Source organism: Salmo salar, chromosome ssa20 (genome assembly GCF_905237065.1).
Source record: "Salmo salar chromosome ssa20, Ssal_v3.1, whole genome shotgun sequence".
NCBI classification, from domain to species: Eukaryota; Metazoa; Chordata; class Actinopteri; order Salmoniformes; family Salmonidae; genus Salmo; species Salmo salar.
In genome coordinates, this window is record NC_059461.1 from 90,313,850 (window position 1) to 90,337,780 (window position 23,931).

Sequence of the window (23,931 nt, forward strand, 5' to 3'; positions counted from 1 at the left end):
TGTGTTTAGGATGTAGAGTCAGGACTCCTCCAGTGTGTTTAGGATGTAGAGTCAGGACTCCTCCAGTGTGTTTAGGATGTAGAGTCAGGACTCCTCCAGTGTGTTTAGGATGTAGAGTCAGGACTCCTCCAGTGTGTTTAGGATGTAGAGTCAGGACTCCTCCAGTGTGTTTAGGATGTAGAGTCAGGACTCCTCCAGTGTGTTTAGGATGTAGAGTCAGGACTCCTCCAGTGTGTTTAGGATGTAGAGTCAGGACTCCTCCAGTGTGTTTAGGATGTAGAGTCAGGACTCCTCCAGTGTGTTTAGGATGTAGAGTCAGGACTCCTCCAGTGTGTTTAGGATGTAGAGTCAGGACTCCTCCAGTGTGTTTAGGATGTAGAGTCAGGACTCCTCCAGTGTGTTTAGGATGTAGAGTCAGGACTCCTCCAGTGTGTTTAGGATGTAGAGTCAGGACTCCTCCAGTGTGTTTAGGATGTAGAGTCAGGACTCCTCCAGTGTGTTTAGGATGTAGAGTCAGGACTCCTCCAGTGTGTTTAGGATGTAGAGTCAGGACTCCTCCAGTGTGTTTAGGATGTAGAGTCAGGACTCCTCCAGTGTGTTTAGGATGTAGAGTCAGGACTCCTCCAGTGTGTTTAGGATGTAGAGTCAGGACTCCTCCAGTGTGTTTAGGATGTAGAGTCAGGACTCCTCCAGTGTGTTTAGGATGTAGAGTCAGGACTCCTCCAGTGTGTTTAGGATGTAGAGTCAGGACTCCTCCAGTGTGTTTAGGATGTAGAGTCAGGACTCCTCCAGTGTGTTTAGGATGTAGAGTCAGGACTCCTCCAGTGTGTTTAGGATGTAGAGTCAGGACTCCTCCAGTGTGTTTAGGATGTAGAGTCAGGACTCCTCCAGTGTGTTTAGGATGTAGAGTCAGGACTCCTCCAGTGTGTTTAGGATGTAGAGTCAGGACTCCTCCAGTGTGTTTAGGATGTAGAGTCAGGACTCCTCCAGTGTGTTTAGGATGTAGAGTCAGGACTCCTCCAGTGTGTTTAGGATGTAGAGTCAGGACTCCTCCAGTGTGTTTAGGATGTAGAGTCAGGACTCCTCCAGTGTGTTTAGGATGTAGAGTCAGGACTCCTCCAGTGTGTTTAGGATGTAGAGTCAGGACTCCTCCAGTGTGTTTAGGATGTAGAGTCAGGACTCCTCCAGTGTGTTTAGGATGTAGAGTCAGGACTCCTCCAGTGTGTTTAGGATGTAGAGTCAGGACTCCTCCAGTGTGTTTAGGATGTAGAGTCAGGACTCCTCCAGTGTGTTTAGGATGTAGAGTCAGGACTCCTCCAGTGTGTTTAGGATGTAGAGTCAGGACTCCTCCAGTGTGTTTAGGATGTAGAGTCAGGACTCCTCCAGTGTGTTTAGGATGTAGAGTCAGGACTCCTCCAGTGTGTTTAGGATGTAGAGTCAGGACTCCTCCAGTGTGTTTAGGATGTAGAGTCAGGACTCCTCCAGTGTGTTTAGGATGTAGAGTCAGGACTCCTCCAGTGTGTTTAGGATGTAGAGTCAGGACTCCTCCAGTGTGTTTAGGATGTAGAGTCAGGACTCCTCCAGTGTGTTTAGGATGTAGAGTCAGGACTCCTCCAGTGTGTTTAGGATGTAGAGTCAGGACTCCTCCAGTGTGTTTAGGATGTAGAGTCAGGACTCCTCCAGTGTGTTTAGGATGTAGAGTCAGGACTCCTCCAGTGTGTTTAGGATGTAGAGTCAGGACTCCTCCAGTGTGTTTAGGATGTAGAGTCAGGACTCCTCCAGTGTGTTTAGGATGTAGAGTCAGGACTCCTCCAGTGTGTTTAGGATGTAGAGTCAGGACTCCTCCAGTGTGTTTAGGATGTAGAGTCAGGACTCCTCCAGTGTGTTTAGGATGTAGAGTCAGGACTCCTCCAGTGTGTTTAGGATGTAGAGTCAGGACTCCTCCAGTGTGTTTAGGATGTAGAGTCAGGACTCCTCCAGTGTGTTTAGGATGTAGAGTCAGGACTCCTCCAGTGTGTTTAGGATGTAGAGTCAGGACTCCTCCAGTGTGTTTAGGATGTAGAGTCAGGACTCCTCCAGTGTGTTTAGGATGTAGAGTCAGGACTCCTCCAGTGTGTTTAGGATGTAGAGTCAGGACTCCTCCAGTGTGTTTAGGATGTAGAGTCAGGACTCCTCCAGTGTGTTTAGGATGTAGAGTCAGGACTCCTCCAGTGTGTTTAGGATGTAGAGTCAGGACTCCTCCAGTGTGTTTAGGATGTAGAGTCAGGACTCCTCCAGTGTGTTTAGGATGTAGAGTCAGGACTCCTCCAGTGTGTTTAGGATGTAGAGTCAGGACTCCTCCAGTGTGTTTAGGATGTAGAGTCAGGACTCCTCCAGTGTGTTTAGGATGTAGAGTCAGGACTCCTCCAGTGTGTTTAGGATGTAGAGTCAGGACTCCTCCAGTGTGTTTAGGATGTAGAGTCAGGACTCCTCCAGTGTGTTTAGGATGTAGAGTCAGGACTCCTCCAGTGTGTTTAGGATGTAGAGTCAGGACTCCTCCAGTGTGTTTAGGATGTAGAGTCAGGACTCCTCCAGTGTGTTTAGGATGTAGAGTCAGGACTCCTCCAGTGTGTTTAGGATGTAGAGTCAGGACTCCTCCAGTGTGTTTAGGATGTAGAGTCAGGACTCCTCCAGTGTGTTTAGGATGTAGAGTCAGGACTCCTCCAGTGTGTTTAGGATGTAGAGTCAGGACTCCTCCAGTGTGTTTAGGATGTAGAGTCAGGACTCCTCCAGTGTGTTTAGGATGTAGAGTCAGGACTCCTCCAGTGTGTTTAGGATGTAGAGTCAGGACTCCTCCAGTGTGTTTAGGATGTAGAGTCAGGACTCCTCCAGTGTGTTTAGGATGTAGAGTCAGGACTCCTCCAGTGTGTTTAGGATGTAGAGTCAGGACTCCTCCAGTGTGTTTAGGATGTAGAGTCAGGACTCCTCCAGTGTGTTTAGGATGTAGAGTCAGGACTCCTCCAGTGTGTTTAGGATGTAGAGTCAGGACTCCTCCAGTGTGTTTAGGATGTAGAGTCAGGACTCCTCCAGTGTGTTTAGGATGTAGAGTCAGGACTCCTCCAGTGTGTTTAGGATGTAGAGTCAGGACTCCTCCAGTGTGTTTAGGATGTAGAGTCAGGACTCCTCCAGTGTGTTTAGGATGTAGAGTCAGGACTCCTCCAGTGTGTTTAGGATGTAGAGTCAGGACTCCTCCAGTGTGTTTAGGATGTAGAGTCAGGACTCCTCCAGTGTGTTTAGGATGTAGAGTCAGGACTCCTCCAGTGTGTTTAGGATGTAGAGTCAGGACTCCTCCAGTGTGTTTAGGATGTAGAGTCAGGACTCCTCCAGTGTGTTTAGGATGTAGAGTCAGGACTCCTCCAGTGTGTTTAGGATGTAGAGTCAGGACTCCTCCAGTGTGTTTAGGATGTAGAGTCAGGACTCCTCCAGTGTGTTTAGGATGTAGAGTCAGGACTCCTCCAGTGTGTTTAGGATGTAGAGTCAGGACTCCTCCAGTGTGTTTAGGATGTAGAGTCAGGACTCCTCCAGTGTGTTTAGGATGTAGAGTCAGGACTCCTCCAGTGTGTTTAGGATGTAGAGTCAGGACTCCTCCAGTGTGTTTAGGATGTAGAGTCAGGACTCCTCCAGTGTGTTTAGGATGTAGAGTCAGGACTCCTCCAGTGTGTTTAGGATGTAGAGTCAGGACTCCTCCAGTGTGTTTAGGATGTAGAGTCAGGACTCCTCCAGTGTGTTTAGGATGTAGAGTCAGGACTCCTCCAGTGTGTTTAGGATGTAGAGTCAGGACTCCTCCAGTGTGTTTAGGATGTAGAGTCAGGACTCCTCCAGTGTGTTTAGGATGTAGAGTCAGGACTCCTCCAGTGTGTTTAGGATGTAGAGTCAGGACTCCTCCAGTGTGTTTAGGATGTAGAGTCAGGACTCCTCCAGTGTGTTTAGGATGTAGAGTCAGGACTCCTCCAGTGTGTTTAGGATGTAGAGTCAGGACTCCTCCAGTGTGTTTAGGATGTAGAGTCAGGACTCCTCCAGTGTGTTTAGGATGTAGAGTCAGGACTCCTCCAGTGTGTTTAGGATGTAGAGTCAGGACTCCTCCAGTGTGTTTAGGATGTAGAGTCAGGACTCCTCCAGTGTGTTTAGGATGTAGAGTCAGGACTCCTCCAGTGTGTTTAGGATGTAGAGTCAGGACTCCTCCAGTGTGTTTAGGATGTAGAGTCAGGACTCCTCCAGTGTGTTTAGGATGTAGAGTCAGGACTCCTCCAGTGTGTTTAGGATGTAGAGTCAGGACTCCTCCAGTGTGTTTAGGATGTAGAGTCAGGACTCCTCCAGTGTGTTTAGGATGTAGAGTCAGGACTCCTCCAGTGTGTTTAGGATGTAGAGTCAGGACTCCTCCAGTGTGTTTAGGATGTAGAGTCAGGACTCCTCCAGTGTGTTTAGGATGTAGAGTCAGGACTCCTCCAGTGTGTTTAGGATGTAGAGTCAGGACTCCTCCAGTGTGTTTAGGATGTAGAGTCAGGACTCCTCCAGTGTGTTTAGGATGTAGAGTCAGGACTCCTCCAGTGTGTTTAGGATGTAGAGTCAGGACTCCTCCAGTGTGTTTAGGATGTAGAGTCAGGACTCCTCCAGTGTGTTTAGGATGTAGAGTCAGGACTCCTCCAGTGTGTTTAGGATGTAGAGTCAGGACTCCTCCAGTGTGTTTAGGATGTAGAGTCAGGACTCCTCCAGTGTGTTTAGGATGTAGAGTCAGGACTCCTCCAGTGTGTTTAGGATGTAGAGTCAGGACTCCTCCAGTGTGTTTAGGATGTAGAGTCAGGACTCCTCCAGTGTGTTTAGGATGTAGAGTCAGGACTCCTCCAGTGTGTTTAGGATGTAGAGTCAGGACTCCTCCAGTGTGTTTAGGATGTAGAGTCAGGACTCCTCCAGTGTGTTTAGGATGTAGAGTCAGGACTCCTCCAGTGTGTTTAGGATGTAGAGTCAGGACTCCTCCAGTGTGTTTAGGATGTAGAGTCAGGACTCCTCCAGTGTGTTTAGGATGTAGAGTCAGGACTCCTCCAGTGTGTTTAGGATGTAGAGTCAGGACTCCTCCAGTGTGTTTAGGATGTAGAGTCAGGACTCCTCCAGTGTGTTTAGGATGTAGAGTCAGGACTCCTCCAGTGTGTTTAGGATGTAGAGTCAGGACTCCTCCAGTGTGTTTAGGATGTAGAGTCAGGACTCCTCCAGTGTGTTTAGGATGTAGAGTCAGGACTCCTCCAGTGTGTTTAGGATGTAGAGTCAGGACTCCTCCAGTGTGTTTAGGATGTAGAGTCAGGACTCCTCCAGTGTGTTTAGGATGTAGAGTCAGGACTCCTCCAGTGTGTTTAGGATGTAGAGTCAGGACTCCTCCAGTGTGTTTAGGATGTAGAGTCAGGACTCCTCCAGTGTGTTTAGGATGTAGAGTCAGGACTCCTCCAGTGTGTTTAGGATGTAGAGTCAGGACTCCTCCAGTGTGTTTAGGATGTAGAGTCAGGACTCCTCCAGTGTGTTTAGGATGTAGAGTCAGGACTCCTCCAGTGTGTTTAGGATGTAGAGTCAGGACTCCTCCAGTGTGTTTAGGATGTAGAGTCAGGACTCCTCCAGTGTGTGTTTAGGATGTAGAGTCAGGACTCCTCCAGTGTGTTTAGGATGTAGAGTCAGGACTCCTCCAGTGTGTTTAGGATGTAGAGTCAGGACTCCTCCAGTGTGTTTAGGATGTAGAGTCAGGACTCCTCCAGTGTGTTTAGGATGTAGAGTCAGGACTCCTCCAGTGTGTTTAGGATGTAGAGTCAGGACTCCTCCAGTGTGTTTAGGATGTAGAGTCAGGACTCCTCCAGTGTGTTTAGGATGTAGAGTCAGGACTCCTCCAGTGTGTTTAGGATGTAGAGTCAGGACTCCTCCAGTGTGTTTAGGATGTAGAGTCAGGACTCCTCCAGTGTGTTTAGGATGTAGAGTCAGGACTCCTCCAGTGTGTTTAGGATGTAGAGTCAGGACTCCTCCAGTGTGTTTAGGATGTAGAGTCAGGACTCCTCCAGTGTGTTTAGGATGTAGAGTCAGGACTCCTCCAGTGTGTTTAGGATGTAGAGTCAGGACTCCTCCAGTGTGTTTAGGATGTAGAGTCAGGACTCCTCCAGTGTGTTTAGGATGTAGAGTCAGGACTCCTCCAGTGTGTTTAGGATGTAGAGTCAGGACTCCTCCAGTGTGTTTAGGATGTAGAGTCAGGACTCCTCCAGTGTGTTTAGGATGTAGAGTCAGGACTCCTCCAGTGTGTTTAGGATGTAGAGTCAGGACTCCTCCAGTGTGTTTAGGATGTAGAGTCAGGACTCCTCCAGTGTGTTTAGGATGTAGAGTCAGGACTCCTCCAGTGTGTTTAGGATGTAGAGTCAGGACTCCTCCAGTGTGTTTAGGATGTAGAGTCAGGACTCCTCCAGTGTGTTTAGGATGTAGAGTCAGGACTCCTCCAGTGTGTTTAGGATGTAGAGTCAGGACTCCTCCAGTGTGTTTAGGATGTAGAGTCAGGACTCCTCCAGTGTGTTTAGGATGTAGAGTCAGGACTCCTCCAGTGTGTTTAGGATGTAGAGTCAGGACTCCTCCAGTGTGTTTAGGATGTAGAGTCAGGACTCCTCCAGTGTGTTTAGGATGTAGAGTCAGGACTCCTCCAGTGTGTTTAGGATGTAGAGTCAGGACTCCTCCAGTGTGTTTAGGATGTAGAGTCAGGACTCCTCCAGTGTGTTTAGGATGTAGAGTCAGGACTCCTCCAGTGTGTTTAGGATGTAGAGTCAGGACTCCTCCAGTGTGTTTAGGATGTAGAGTCAGGACTCCTCCAGTGTGTTTAGGATGTAGAGTCAGGACTCCTCCAGTGTGTTTAGGATGTAGAGTCAGGACTCCTCCAGTGTGTTTAGGATGTAGAGTCAGGACTCCTCCAGTGTGTTTAGGATGTAGAGTCAGGACTCCTCCAGTGTGTTTAGGATGTAGAGTCAGGACTCCTCCAGTGTGTTTAGGATGTAGAGTCAGGACTCCTCCAGTGTGTTTAGGATGTAGAGTCAGGACTCCTCCAGTGTGTTTAGGATGTAGAGTCAGGACTCCTCCAGTGTGTTTAGGATGTAGAGTCAGGACTCCTCCAGTGTGTTTAGGATGTAGAGTCAGGACTCCTCCAGTGTGTTTAGGATGTAGAGTCAGGACTCCTCCAGTGTGTTTAGGATGTAGAGTCAGGACTCCTCCAGTGTGTTTAGGATGTAGAGTCAGGACTCCTCCAGTGTGTTTAGGATGTAGAGTCAGGACTCCTCCAGTGTGTTTAGGATGTAGAGTCAGGACTCCTCCAGTGTGTTTAGGATGTAGAGTCAGGACTCCTCCAGTGTGTTTAGGATGTAGAGTCAGGACTCCTCCAGTGTGTGTTTAGGATGTAGAGTCAGGACTCCTCCAGTGTGTTTAGGATGTAGAGTCAGGACTCCTCCAGTGTGTTTAGGATGTAGAGTCAGGACTCCTCCAGTGTGTTTAGGATGTAGAGTCAGGACTCCTCCAGTGTGTTTAGGATGTAGAGTCAGGACTCCTCCAGTGTGTTTAGGATGTAGAGTCAGGACTCCTCCAGTGTGTTTAGGATGTAGAGTCAGGACTCCTCCAGTGTGTTTAGGATGTAGAGTCAGGACTCCTCCAGTGTGTGTTTAGGATGTAGAGTCAGGACTCCTCCAGTGTGTTTAGGATGTAGAGTCAGGACTCCTCCAGTGTGTTTAGGATGTAGAGTCAGGACTCCTCCAGTGTGTTTAGGATGTAGAGTCAGGACTCCTCCAGGTGTGTTTAGGATGTAGAGTCAGGACTCCTCCAGTGTGTTTAGGATGTAGAGTCAGGACTCCTCCAGTGTGTTTAGGATGTAGAGTCAGGACTCCTCCAGTGTGTTTAGGATGTAGAGTCAGGACTCCTCCAGTGTGTTTAGGATGTAGAGTCAGGACTCCTCCAGTGTGTTTAGGATGTAGAGTCAGGACTCCTCCAGTGTGTTTAGGATGTAGAGTCAGGACTCCTCCAGTGTGTTTAGGATGTAGAGTCAGGACTCCTCCAGTGTGTTTAGGATGTAGAGTCAGGACTCCTCCAGTGTGTTTAGGATGTAGAGTCAGGACTCCTCCAGTGTGTTTAGGATGTAGAGTCAGGACTCCTCCAGTGTGTTTAGGATGTAGAGTCAGGACTCCTCCAGTGTGTTTAGGATGTAGAGTCAGGACTCCTCCAGTGTGTTTAGGATGTAGAGTCAGGACTCCTCCAGTGTGTTTAGGATGTAGAGTCAGGACTCCTCCAGTGTGTTTAGGATGTAGAGTCAGGACTCCTCCAGTGTGTTTAGGATGTAGAGTCAGGACTCCTCCAGTGTGTTTAGGATGTAGAGTCAGGACTCCTCCAGTGTGTTTAGGATGTAGAGTCAGGACTCCTCCAGTGTGTTTAGGATGTAGAGTCAGGACTCCTCCAGTGTGTTTAGGATGTAGAGTCAGGACTCCTCCAGTGTGTTTAGGATGTAGAGTCAGGACTCCTCCAGTGTGTTTAGGATGTAGAGTCAGGACTCCTCCAGTGTGTTTAGGATGTAGAGTCAGGACTCCTCCAGTGTGTGTTTAGGATGTAGAGTCAGGACTCCTCCAGTGTGTTTAGGATGTAGAGTCAGGACTCCTCCAGTGTGTTTAGGATGTAGAGTCAGGACTCCTCCAGTGTGTTTAGGATGTAGAGTCAGGACTCCTCCAGTGTGTTTAGGATGTAGAGTCAGGACTCCTCCAGTGTGTTTAGGATGTAGAGTCAGGACTCCTCCAGTGTGTTTAGGATGTAGAGTCAGGACTCCTCCAGTGTGTTTAGGATGTAGAGTCAGGACTCCTCCAGTGTGTTTAGGATGTAGAGTCAGGACTCCTCCAGTGTGTTTAGGATGTAGAGTCAGGACTCCTCCAGTGTGTTTAGGATGTAGAGTCAGGACTCCTCCAGTGTGTGTTTAGGATGTAGAGTCAGGACTCCTCCAGTGTGTTTAGGATGTAGAGTCAGGACTCCTCCAGTGTGTTTAGGATGTAGAGTCAGGACTCCTCCAGTGTGTTTAGGATGTAGAGTCAGGACTCCTCCAGTGTGTTTAGGATGTAGAGTCAGGACTCCTCCAGTGTGTTTAGGATGTAGAGTCAGGACTCCTCCAGTGTGTTTAGGATGTAGAGTCAGGACTCCTCCAGTGTGTTTAGGATGTAGAGTCAGGACTCCTCCAGTGTGTGTTTAGGATGTAGAGTCAGGACTCCTCCAGTGTGTTTAGGATGTAGAGTCAGGACTCCTCCAGTGTGTTTAGGATGTAGAGTCAGGACTCCTCCAGTGTGTTTAGGATGTAGAGTCAGGACTCCTCCAGTGTGTTTAGGATGTAGAGTCAGGACTCCTCCAGTGTGTTTAGGATGTAGAGTCAGGACTCCTCCAGTGTGTTTAGGATGTAGAGTCAGGACTCCTCCAGTGTGTGTTTAGGATGTAGAGTCAGGACTCCTCCAGTGTGTTTAGGATGTAGAGTCAGGACTCCTCCAGTGTGTTTAGGATGTAGAGTCAGGACTCCTCCAGTGTGTTTAGGATGTAGAGTCAGGACTCCTCCAGTGTGTTTAGGATGTAGAGTCAGGACTCCTCCAGTGTGTTTAGGATGTAGAGTCAGGACTCCTCCAGTGTGTTTAGGATGTAGAGTCAGGACTCCTCCAGTGTGTTTAGGATGTAGAGTCAGGACTCCTCCAGTGTGTTTAGGATGTAGAGTCAGGACTCCTCCAGTGTGTTTAGGATGTAGAGTCAGGACTCCTCCAGTGTGTTTAGGATGTAGAGTCAGGACTCCTCCAGTGTGTTTAGGATGTAGAGTCAGGACTCCTCCAGTGTGTTTAGGATGTAGAGTCAGGACTCCTCCAGTGTGTTTAGGATGTAGAGTCAGGACTCCTCCAGTGTGTTTAGGATGTAGAGTCAGGACTCCTCCAGTGTGTTTAGGATGTAGAGTCAGGACTCCTCCAGTGTGTTTAGGATGTAGAGTCAGGACTCCTCCAGTGTGTTTAGGATGTAGAGTCAGGACTCCTCCAGTGTGTTTAGGATGTAGAGTCAGGACTCCTCCAGTGTGTTTAGGATGTAGAGTCAGGACTCCTCCAGTGTGTTTAGGATGTAGAGTCAGGACTCCTCCAGTGTGTTTAGGATGTAGAGTCAGGACTCCTCCAGTGTGTTTAGGATGTAGAGTCAGGACTCCTCCAGTGTGTTTAGGATGTAGAGTCAGGACTCCTCCAGTGTGTTTAGGATGTAGAGTCAGGACTCCTCCAGTGTGTTTAGGATGTAGAGTCAGGACTCCTCCAGTGTGTTTAGGATGTAGAGTCAGGACTCCTCCAGTGTGTTTAGGATGTAGAGTCAGGACTCCTCCAGTGTGTTTAGGATGTAGAGTCAGGACTCCTCCAGTGTGTTTAGGATGTAGAGTCAGGACTCCTCCAGTGTGTTTAGGATGTAGAGTCAGGACTCCTCCAGTGTGTTTAGGATGTAGAGTCAGGACTCCTCCAGTGTGTTTAGGATGTAGAGTCAGGACTCCTCCAGTGTGTTTAGGATGTAGAGTCAGGACTCCTCCAGTGTGTTTAGGATGTAGAGTCAGGACTCCTCCAGTGTGTTTAGGATGTAGAGTCAGGACTCCTCCAGTGTGTTTAGGATGTAGAGTCAGGACTCCTCCAGTGTGTTTAGGATGTAGAGTCAGGACTCCTCCAGTGTGTTTAGGATGTAGAGTCAGGACTCCTCCAGTGTGTTTAGGATGTAGAGTCAGGACTCCTCCAGTGTGTTTAGGATGTAGAGTCAGGACTCCTCCAGTGTGTTTAGGATGTAGAGTCAGGACTCCTCCAGTGTGTTTAGGATGTAGAGTCAGGACTCCTCCAGTGTGTTTAGGATGTAGAGTCAGGACTCCTCCAGTGTGTTTAGGATGTAGAGTCAGGACTCCTCCAGTGTGTTTAGGATGTAGAGTCAGGACTCCTCCAGTGTGTTTAGGATGTAGAGTCAGGACTCCTCCAGTGTGTTTAGGATGTAGAGTCAGGACTCCTCCAGTGTGTTTAGGATGTAGAGTCAGGACTCCTCCAGTGTGTTTAGGATGTAGAGTCAGGACTCCTCCAGTGTGTTTAGGATGTAGAGTCAGGACTCCTCCAGTGTGTTTAGGATGTAGAGTCAGGACTCCTCCAGTGTGTTTAGGATGTAGAGTCAGGACTCCTCCAGTGTGGTTTAGGATGTAGAGTCAGGACTCCTCCAGTGTGTGTTTAGGATGTAGAGTCAGGACTCCTCCAGTGTGTTTAGGATGTAGAGTCAGGACTCCTCCAGTGTGTGTTTAGGATGTAGAGTCAGGACTCCTCCAGTGTGTGTTTAGGATGTAGAGTCAGGACTCCTCCAGTGTGTTTAGGATGTAGAGTCAGGACTCCTCCAGTGTGTTTAGGATGTAGAGTCAGGACTCCTCCAGTGTGTTTAGGATGTAGAGTCAGGACTCCTCCAGTGTGTTTAGGATGTAGAGTCAGGACTCCTCCAGTGTGTTTAGGATGTAGAGTCAGGACTCCTCCAGTGTGTTTAGGATGTAGAGTCAGGACTCCTCCAGTGTGTTTAGGATGTAGAGTCAGGACTCCTCCAGTGTGTTTAGGATGTAGAGTCAGGACTCCTCCAGTGTGTTTAGGATGTAGAGTCAGGACTCCTCCAGGTGTGTTTAGGATGTAGAGTCAGGACTCCTCCAGTGTGTTTAGGATGTAGAGTCAGGACTCCTCCAGTGTGTTTAGGATGTAGAGTCAGGACTCCTCCAGTGTGTTTAGGATGTAGAGTCAGGACTCCTCCAGTGTGTTTAGGATGTAGAGTCAGGACTCCTCCAGTGTGTTTAGGATGTAGAGTCAGGACTCCTCCAGTGTGTTTAGGATGTAGAGTCAGGACTCCTCCAGTGTGTTTAGGATGTAGAGTCAGGACTCCTCCAGTGTGTTTAGGATGTAGAGTCAGGACTCCTCCAGTGTGTTTAGGATGTAGAGTCAGGACTCCTCCAGTGTGTTTAGGATGTAGAGTCAGGACTCCTCCAGTGTGTTTAGGATGTAGAGTCAGGACTCCTCCAGTGTGTTTAGGATGTAGAGTCAGGACTCCTCCAGTGTGTTTAGGATGTAGAGTCAGGACTCCTCCAGTGTGTGTTTAGGATGTAGAGTCAGGACTCCTCCAGTGTGTTTAGGATGTAGAGTCAGGACTCCTCCAGTGTGTTTAGGATGTAGAGTCAGGACTCCTCCAGTGTGTGTTTAGGATGTAGAGTCAGGACTCCTCCAGTGTGTGTTTAGGATGTAGAGTCAGGACTCCTCCAGTGTGTTTAGGATGTAGAGTCAGGACTCCTCCAGTGTGTTTAGGATGTAGAGTCAGGACTCCTCCAGTGTGTTTAGGATGTAGAGTCAGGACTCCTCCAGTGTGTGTTTAGGATGTAGAGTCAGGACTCCTCCAGTGTGTTTAGGATGTAGAGTCAGGACTCCTCCAGTGTGTTTAGGATGTAGAGTCAGGACTCCTCCAGTGTGTTTAGGATGTAGAGTCAGGACTCCTCCAGTGTGTTTAGGATGTAGAGTCAGGACTCCTCCAGTGTGTTTAGGATGTAGAGTCAGGACTCCTCCAGTGTGTTTAGGATGTAGAGTCAGGACTCCTCCAGTGTGTGTTTAGGATGTAGAGTCAGGACTCCTCCAGTGTGTGTTTAGGATGTAGAGTCAGGACTCCTCCAGTGTGTGTTTAGGATGTAGAGTCAGGACTCCTCCAGTGTGTGTTTAGGATGTAGAGTCAGGACTCCTCCAGTGTGTGTTTAGGATGTAGAGTCAGGACTCCTCCAGTGTGTGTTTAGGATGTAGAGTCAGGACTCCTCCAGTGTGTTTAGGATGTAGAGTCAGGACTCCTCCAGTGTGTTTAGGATGTAGAGTCAGGACTCCTCCAGTGTGTTTAGGATGTAGAGTCAGGACTCCTCCAGTGTGTGTTTAGGATGTAGAGTCAGGACTCCTCCAGTGTGTTTAGGATGTAGAGTCAGGACTCCTCCAGTGTGTTTAGGATGTAGAGTCAGGACTCCTCCAGTGTGTTTAGGATGTAGAGTCAGGACTCCTCCAGTGTGTTTAGGATGTAGAGTCAGGACTCCTCCAGTGTGTTTAGGATGTAGAGTCAGGACTCCTCCAGTGTGTTTAGGATGTAGAGTCAGGACTCCTCCAGTGTGTTTAGGATGTAGAGTCAGGACTCCTCCAGTGTGTTTAGGATGTAGAGTCAGGACTCCTCCAGTGTGTTTAGGATGTAGAGTCAGGACTCCTCCAGTGTGTTTAGGATGTAGAGTCAGGACTCCTCCAGTGTGTTTAGGATGTAGAGTCAGGACTCCTCCAGTGTGTTTAGGATGTAGAGTCAGGACTCCTCCAGTGTGTTTAGGATGTAGAGTCAGGACTCCTCCAGTGTGTTTAGGATGTAGAGTCAGGACTCCTCCAGTGTGTTTAGGATGTAGAGTCAGGACTCCTCCAGTGTGTTTAGGATGTAGAGTCAGGACTCCTCCAGTGTGTTTAGGATGTAGAGTCAGGACTCCTCCAGTGTGTTTAGGATGTAGAGTCAGGACTCCTCCAGTGTGTTTAGGATGTAGAGTCAGGACTCCTCCAGTGTGTTTAGGATGTAGAGTCAGGACTCCTCCAGTGTGTTTAGGATGTAGAGTCAGGACTCCTCCAGTGTGTTTAGGATGTAGAGTCAGGACTCCTCCAGTGTGTTTAGGATGTAGAGTCAGGACTCCTCCAGTGTGTTTAGGATGTAGAGTCAGGACTCCTCCAGTGTGTTTAGGATGTAGAGTCAGGACTCCTCCAGTGTGTTTAGGATGTAGAGTCAGGACTCCTCCAGTGTGTTTAGGATGTAGAGTCAGGACTCCTCCAGTGTGTTTAGGATGTAGAGTCAGGACTCCTCCAGTGTGTTTAGGATGTAGAGTCAGGACTCCTCCAGTGTGTTTAGGATGTAGAGTCAGGACTCCTCCAGTGTGTTTAGGATGTAGAGTCAGGACTCCTCCAGTGTGTTTAGGATGTAGAGTCAGGACTCCTCCAGTGTGTTTAGGATGTAGAGTCAGGACTCCTCCAGTGTGTTTAGGATGTAGAGTCAGGACTCCTCCAGTGTGTTTAGGATGTAGAGTCAGGACTCCTCCAGTGTGTTTAGGATGTAGAGTCAGGACTCCTCCAGTGTGTTTAGGATGTAGAGTCAGGACTCCTCCAGTGTGTTTAGGATGTAGAGTCAGGACTCCTCCAGTGTGTTTAGGATGTAGAGTCAGGACTCCTCCAGTGTGTTTAGGATGTAGAGTCAGGACTCCTCCAGTGTGTGTTTAGGATGTAGAGTCAGGACTCCTCCAGTGTGTTTAGGATGTAGAGTCAGGACTCCTCCAGTGTGTTTAGGATGTAGAGTCAGGACTCCTCCAGTGTGTTTAGGATGTAGAGTCAGGACTCCTCCAGTGTGTTTAGGATGTAGAGTCAGGACTCCTCCAGTGTGTTTAGGATGTAGAGTCAGGACTCCTCCAGTGTGTTTAGGATGTAGAGTCAGGACTCCTCCAGTGTGTTTAGGATGTAGAGTCAGGACTCCTCCAGTGTGTTTAGGATGTAGAGTCAGGACTCCTCCAGTGTGTTTAGGATGTAGAGTCAGGACTCCTCCAGTGTGTTTAGGATGTAGAGTCAGGACTCCTCCAGTGTGTTTAGGATGTAGAGTCAGGACTCCTCCAGTGTGTTTAGGATGTAGAGTCAGGACTCCTCCAGTGTGTTTAGGATGTAGAGTCAGGACTCCTCCAGTGTGTTTAGGATGTAGAGTCAGGACTCCTCCAGTGTGTTTAGGATGTAGAGTCAGGACTCCTCCAGTGTGTTTAGGATGTAGAGTCAGGACTCCTCCAGTGTGTTTAGGATGTAGAGTCAGGACTCCTCCAGTGTGTTTAGGATGTAGAGTCAGGACTCCTCCAGTGTGTTTAGGATGTAGAGTCAGGACTCCTCCAGTGTGTTTAGGATGTAGAGTCAGGACTCCTCCAGTGTGTTTAGGATGTAGAGTCAGGACTCCTCCAGTGTGTTTAGGATGTAGAGTCAGGACTCCTCCAGTGTGTTTAGGATGTAGAGTCAGGACTCCTCCAGTGTGTTTGGATGTTTTAGTAGAGTCCTACATAGTCAGTGTTGTTCACTATGGGGTGGTCTGAAGCTATAGCCTGGGCCCACATCTGGATGTGATTTAGTACTACTAATTCCTCTCGCTATTGTTGCCATGACCTTCAGGACGCCATTCTGATTTTACATATTTTACACATATTGAAGTGCCTAAGGGCTAGGGCCTAAGGACCAGTGTTACCTCTGCGATGGTGATGCAGTCAGGATACAGGGTGTGCAGGACATGATTAGCTGTCATCAGATACACCAGGGAATCTTCATCCACCTGAAGACCAAAGTACTCAGAGTAGTCTCCTGAAAACATACTGCCTGAGGACAGAGAAAGAACAAGGCTATCAACTAGGGAGCTAGGGGGTAGGAGTTAGGGGGTAAGGGTTAACGGGTTTGGGGGTAAGGGTTAGGGTGTAGGACTAAGGAAGCTAAGAGCTAGGGTGTAGGGGTTAAGAGGTACAGTAAGAGCTAGCACTTAGAGTAGTCTCCTGAAAATATACTACCTGAGGACAGAGGTAGAACACCCACACTGAATACATAACCAATACATAACCATAACCCACACTGATACATAACCAATATATAACCATAACCCACACTGATACATAACCAATATATAACCATAACCCACACTGATACATAACCATAACCCACACTGATACATAACCAATACATAACCATAACCCACACTGAATACATAACCATAACCCACACTGAATACATATCCAATACATAACCATAACCCACACTGAATACATAACCAATACATAACCATAACCCACACTGATACATAACCAATATATAACCATAACCCACACTGATACATAACCAATACATAACCATAACCCACACTGAATACATAACCATAACCAACACTGAATACATATCCAATACATAACCATAACCCACACTGATACATAACCAATATATAACCATAACCCACACTGAATACATAACCATAACCCACACTGAATACATAACCATAACCCACACTGAATACATAACCATAACCCACACTGAATACATATCCAATACATAACCATAACCTACACTGAATACATATCCAATACATAACCATAACCCACACTGAATACATAACCATAACCTACACTGAATACATATCCAATACATAACCATAACCTACACTGAATACATAACCATAACCCACACTGAATACATATCCATTACATAACCATAACCCACACTGATACATAACCATAACCCACACTGATACATAACCATAACCCACACTGAATACATAACCAATACATAGCCATAACCCACACTGATTACATATCCAATACATAACCATAACCCACACTGATACATAACCAATATATAACCATAACCCACACTGAATACATATCCAATATATAACCATAACCCACACTGATACATAACCATAACCCACACTGATACATATCCAATACATAACCATAACCCACACTGATACATAACCAATATATAACCATAACCCACACTGAATACATAACCAATACATAACCATAACCCACACTGATACATAACCAATATATAACCATAACCCACACTGAATACATAACCATAACCCACACTGAATACATAACCATAACCCACACTGATACATAACAATATATAACCATAACCCACACTGAATACATAACCAATACATAACCAATATATAACCATAACCCACACTGAATACATAACCAATATATAACCATAACCTACACTGAATACATATCCAATATATAACCATAACCCACACTGAATACATAACCAATATATAACCATAACCTATACTGAATACATAACCAATATATAACCATAACCTACACTGAACACATATCCAATACATAACCATAACCTACACTGAATACATAACCAATATATAACCATAACCCACACTGAATACATATCCAATACATAACCATAACCTACACTGAATACATAACCAATATATAACCATAACCCACACTGAATACATATCCAATACATAACCATAACCCACACTGAATACATATCCAATACATAACCATAACCCACACTGATACATAACCAATACATAACCATAACCCACACTGATACATAACCAATATATAACCATAACCTACACTGAATACATAGACAATATATCACCATAACCCACACTGATACATAACCAATATATAACCATAACCCACACTGAATACATAGACAATACATAACCATAACCCACACTGAATACATATCCAATACATAACCATAACCCACACTGAATACATAACCATAACCCACTCTGAATACATATCCAATACATAACCATAACCTACACTGAATACATATCCAATATATAACCATAACCCACACTGAATACATAACCATAACCCACACTGAATACATATCCAATACATAACCATAACCCACACTGAATACATAACCATAACCCACACTGAATACATAACCAATACATAACCATAACCCACACTGAATACATAACCATAACCCACACTGATACATAACAATATATAACCATAACCCACACTGAATACATAACCAATACATAACCAATATATAACCATAACCCACACTGAATACATAACCAATATATAACCATAACCCACACTGAATACATATCCAATACATAACCATAACCCACACTGAATACATATCCAATACATAACCATAACCCACACTGAATACATAACCAATATATAACCATAACCCACACTGAATACATAACCATAACCCACACTGATACATAACCAATATATAACCATAACCCACACTGAATACATAACCATAACCCACACTGCATACATAACCATAACCCACACTGATACATAACAATATATAACCATAACCCACACTGAATACATAACCAATACATAACCAATATATAACCATAACCTACTCTGAATACATATCCAATATATAACCATAACCCACACTGAATACATATCCAATACATAACCATAACCCACACTGAATACATAGACAATACATAACCATAACCCACACTGAATACATAGACAATACATAACCATAACCCACACTGATACATAACCATAACCCACACTGAATACATAGACAATACATAACCATAACCTACACTGAATACATAACCATAACCCACACTGATACATAACCAATATATAACCATAACCCACACTGAATACATAGACAATACATAACCATAACCCACACTGATACATAACCATAACCCACACTGAATACATAGACAATACATAACCATAACCCACACTGATACATAACAATATATAACCATAACCCACACTGAATACATAACCAATACATAACCAATATATAACCATAACCCACACTGAATACATAACCAATACATAACCAATACATAACCATAACCCACACTGAATACATAACCAATATATAACCATAACCTACACTGAATACATAACCAATATATAACCATAACCCACACTGAATACATATCCAATACATAACCATAACCCACACTGAATACATAACCAATACATAACCATAACCCACACTGAATACATATCCAATACATAACCATAACCTACACTGAATACATAACCATAACCCACACTGATACATAACCAATATATAACCATAACCTACACTGAATACATATCCAATATATAACCATAACCCACACTGAATACATAACCATAACCCACACTGAATACATAGACAATGTAAACCATAACCAAAAACTCTATTGTTGTTAGTGCACTTCGTATGAAAGACTTTCTGTACGCTCTGTACATTGTGAAAATAAAAATAAACACATTTTTTAAAAAAAGCACTAGCACATCAGCCATGTTGTTGCAGGTGCTTGGGAACACTGCTCTGGCATGTTTATACAAGTTGTGTCAGCCTCTTTTTAAAAAGCTCTGACGAAGGCCAAGAGGTGGACGCATAAACTTGAATAAACAAAGTGATATGAGCAATATCAGTGTGTGTGATTTTCGCTTAACAATAACAGAAACTACACCGGTGCTAGTGTAAAGCATATAAAGTGATTATGAAAGCACTACAATTCATTTCCTGTTTGATCAGGAATCTTAGGATGCCCAGGAAGGAATTGTTTTAAATGTTCCCTGGGAGGGAAACATTATTTTCTGGAATATATGAATCCCCTAGTCCTTACCAATACCATGATGATGGTACATCATGGACGTCACCCCATCGAACCTGAAGCCATCAAAACGATACTCCTCCATCCACCAGCGCAGATTAGACAGCAGGAACCTCAGCACCTCCCAGCTGACGCGCACACACACACACACACACACACACGCGCACGCACGCCAGGAAAACAAGATGTATTTAATAATTGAAACATGTGATGTTGCTGGTTGGTCTGGTGAGATCCAGGAGGTTTTTTCTACAGAACTACAGTTCATTCCCATCTGATGTTGATGCTTAGGCACAGGTGTGTGTGTGATAGACGCAGGCGCGCGCGCGCACACACACACACACACACACACACACACACACACACACACACACACACACACACACACACACACACACACACACACACACACACACACACACACACACACACACACACACACACACACACACACGGGGCCACAGTGTCCAGTTATCTCTGGCTCTCTTTCTGGCTGAGTAAATCAATGACTTACAGTAGGTAACTGAGCACTCCTCCTGGTCTACATCCCAAATGGCACCCTATTCCCTATTTAGTGCACTACCTTTGACCAGGGACTATAGGGATCTGGTCAAAACTAGTGTGCCAAATAGGGTGCTATTTGGGATGGAAGCCTGATCTCTATCAGAGCGCATGGCCACTGGCTAAGTGTTTAGTATGGCCACCATCTCACTGTGTCTCAGTCTGATAGGATTTCATGTAACACTTGGGTAAACAAACACCAAGCGAGGGAATTGAGTTCCTACTCCTGAGAATGAGATCAGCGATACTCTCTAACGTGCTTTGTGGCCTCTCTCCTTCTAACGTCCCACGTCCCAAATGGAACACTGTTTCCTATTTAGTGCACTACTTTTGATGACGGCTCATAGGGTCCTGGTCAAAAAGTAGTGCACTATATAGGGAATAGGGTGCCATTTGAGAGACACGCACAACGTGACTCCGTCCAACATAGCAAACCAATACTCAGAATAAACACAGGAAGAGAAAGGAAAAAAACCCAGGTTCTTTTAAAGCACTGCAATATCAAAACTACTTCAACAACTTGACTGGACAGTGAAATTGAGGTGATTCGGTCAAGGTGAACCACGCTCACATGACAAGTCGCCTCGACCGAGGCCTGAAGACTTGTGTGAGCTTCCCCCAAGTTAATACCTGGGCTTTAGCTCAGCGGGCTAGTACAATCTCGTTTAGCGGCACGGAGGAGACCCAGGTTTGAACCCAAGTCTGACACGCAAAAGATACTGAGATAAAAGTGTTAGATGAAACAAAATATAGGACATCATGATTATGTAGAGAGACTCTGGCTATGCCCCAATTACCTCTCCTTCCTCCCAATGTGTGCATTTGAAAGAGAACGGACTGGTATAAGGAATATGCTAGCCCAGCTAGCCCATGCCTCCACCAATCAATCAAATGCTTTCAGATTTGTGGGAAGTAGTGAACTCAGGAGAAAGGAGATATCATTAGGACACATCCTGTACTCTTCCTCCCTCGTTTACAGTGGCGAGGAGGGATTAGAACGTGCTGATTCTATCCTTAAAATAGTCCTGTATCCTGGCGAGGCTCAAGGATCTGAGAGTGCTCCTGAAGTAAGCAGGCTCTTAAAGCCCTAAAGTCTCTCTCTGTGCTGCCTCATTTCTGCCTCAGCAAGGGCACGTTGCCATAGAAACTTAACATGGCAGAGCTAGCTGGTGGCTGGCCTGCTGTGTAGAGCCTCATTGAGCTAGCTGGTGGCTGGCCTGCTGTGTAGAGCCTCATTGAGCTAGCTGGTGGCTGGCCTGCTGTGTAGAGCCTCATTGAGCTAGCTGGTGGCTGGCCTGCTGTGTAGAGCCTCATTGAGCTAGCTGGTGGCTGGCCTGCTGTGTACAGCCTCATTGAGCTAGCTGGTTGGTGGCTGGCCTGCTGTGTAGAGCCTCATTGAGCTAGCTGGTTGGTGGCTGGCCTGCTGTGTAGAGCCTCATTGAGCTAGCTGGTGGCTGGCCTGCTGTGTAGAGCCTCATTGAGCTAGCTGGTGGCTGGCCTGCTGTGTAGAGCCTCATTGAGCTAGCTGGTGGCTGGCCTGCTGTGTACAGCCTCATTGAGCCTCATTGAGCTAGCTGGTGGCTGGCCTGCTGTGTAGAGCCTCATTGAGCTAGCTGGTGGCTGGCCTGCTGTGTAGAGCCTCATTGAGCTAGCTGGTGCTCCTGCTGTGTACAGCCTCATTGAGCTAGCTGGTGGCTGGCCTGCTGTGTAGAGCCTCATTGTGTAATGAACACTATCTGTGTGCAGCTGTGCAGGCCATGGACATTGTGGAGGTCATCGCTGAGACCATGGACATTATGAGACGTCAGGCAGGTATGAAAAGAATATTATATTTTTTTATGTCCCTTCAGCTGTGCTCTTTCTAGAAACCAAGGCTTGTATTATAACAGTAAAGCTAGGTGAGCAGAGTGCACACTCAATGGAAGACAATTTATTAAAACCAATATCCAATAGCCATGTATTTATTTAGATGGCACTAAAATATTGCATTACTTGAAGTGCCATCGGCAAAAACATCGCCCGACACCTACTGTAGGTGACAACTACTGTATAACAGATCTATGGAACACATTCGTAAGGGTCACAGATTGAATCCCTCCAATGCATTATCCGCACCCGCGTTGTCCGTACCGTGGTGTCGACACCGTTATCCACATCATGGCGATGTCAGCATTATCCACCTCATGGCGATGACAGCATTATCCACATCATGGCGATGACAGCATTATCCACATCGTGACGATGTCAGCATTATCCACCTCATGTCGATGACAGCATTATCCACATCATGGCGATGACAGCATTATCATTTTACATTTACATTTGACATTTTAGTCATTTTTAGCAGACGCTCTTATCCAGAGCGACTTACAGTAGTGAATGCATACATTTCATTCATTTCATTTCATGCATTTTATTTTTTATACTGGCCCCCCGTGGGAATCGAACCCACAACCCTGGCGTTGCACACACCATGCTGGCGTTGGAAACACCATGCTCTACCAACTGAGCCACAGGGAATCCACATCGTAGCACCGACAGCATTATCCACATCGTAGCGTTGACAGCATGATCCACATCGTAGCACCGACAGCATGATCCACATCGTAGCGTTGACAGCATTATCCCCACCGTAGTGTTGACAGCATTATCCCCACCGTAGTGTTGACAGCATTATCCCCACCGTAGTGTTGACAGCATTATCCCCACCGTAGTGTTGACAGCATGATCCCCACCGTAGTGTTGACAGCATTATCCCCACCGTAGTGTTGACAGCATGATCCACATCGTAGTGTTGACAGCATGATCCACATCGTAGTGTTGACAGCATTATCCCCACCGTAGTGTTGACAGCATGATCCACATCGTAGTGTTGACAGCATGATCCACATCGTAGTGTTGACAGCATGATCCACATCGTAGTGTTGACAGCATGATCCACATCGTAGTGTTGACAGCATGATCCACATCGTAGTGTTGACAGCATGATCCACACCGTAGTGTTGACAGCATGATCCACACCGTAGTGTTGACAGCATGATCCCCACCGTAGTGTTGACAGCATGATCCCCACCGTAGTGTTGACAGCATGATCCACACCGTAGTGTTGACAGCATGATCCCCACCGTAGTGTTGACAGCATGATCCCCACCGTAATGTTGACAGCATTATCCACACCGTAGTGTTGACAGCATTATCCACACCGTAGTGTTGACAGCATTATCCACATCGTAGTGTTGACAGCATGATCCACATCGTAGTGTTGACAGCATGATCCACATCGTAGTGTTGACAGCATGATCCACATCGTAGTGTTGACAGCATTATCCCCACCGTAGTGTCGACAGCATGATCCACATCGTAGTGTTGACAGCATGATCCACATCGTAGTGTTGACAGCATGATCCACATCGTAGTGTTGACAGCATGATCCACATCGTAGTGTTGACAGCATGATCCACAACGTAGTGTCGACATTTTTAGATGTGTAATGTTACGTTCCCCAATGGCTCCCTGACCCCACCGCTCTGACCCCACTGCCCTGACCCCACCGCTCTGACCCCACCGCCTGACCCCACCTCCCTGACCCCACCCCTCTGACCCCACCGCCCTGACCCCACCGCCCGGACCCCACCGCCCTGACCCCACCGCTCTGACCCCACCGCCCTGACCCCACCGACCTGACCCCACCGACCTGACCCCACCGCCCTGACCCCACCGCCCTGACCCCACCGCTCCTCCACCTCCTTCTCTACCCCCCACCACCTCCTCTACCACTTCCCCACCTCCTCCATCCCCTCCTCCTCTACCCCCCACCTCCTAATCCCCTCTCTACCTCCTCCTCTACCCCCCACCTCCATCCCCTCTCTACCTCCTCCTCTACCTCCCCCTCTACCCCCCCCACCTCCCCATCCCCTCTCTACCTCCTCCTCTACCCGCCCACCTCCTCCATCCCCTCTCTACCTCCTCCTCTACCCCCCCACCTCCTCCATCCCCTCTCTACCTCCTCTACCTCCTCCTCTACCCCCCCACCTCCTCCATCCCCTCTCTACCCTCTACCTCCTCCTCTACCCCCCCACCTCCTCCATCCCCTCTCTACCTCCTCCTCTACCTCCCCCTCTA

The 23,931-nt window shown here is 46.7% G+C and overlaps 1 protein-coding gene across 1 annotated transcript in view; it reads right to left on the reverse strand.

The window, feature by feature from the left end:
- The window catches only part of gbe1b (glucan (1,4-alpha-), branching enzyme 1b), a 318,001-nt gene that overhangs the window by 153,377 nt on the left and 140,693 nt on the right, over positions 1–23,931 (reverse strand). The window contains exons 8-9 of the mRNA XM_045704110.1: positions 19,261–19,376; positions 15,340–15,467 (exon numbers count right to left, since the gene is read on the reverse strand). Of these exons, the coding sequence (XP_045560066.1) occupies positions 15,340–15,467; positions 19,261–19,376 (244 nt within the window). The remainder of the gene's footprint in view (positions 1–15,339; positions 15,468–19,260; positions 19,377–23,931) is intronic.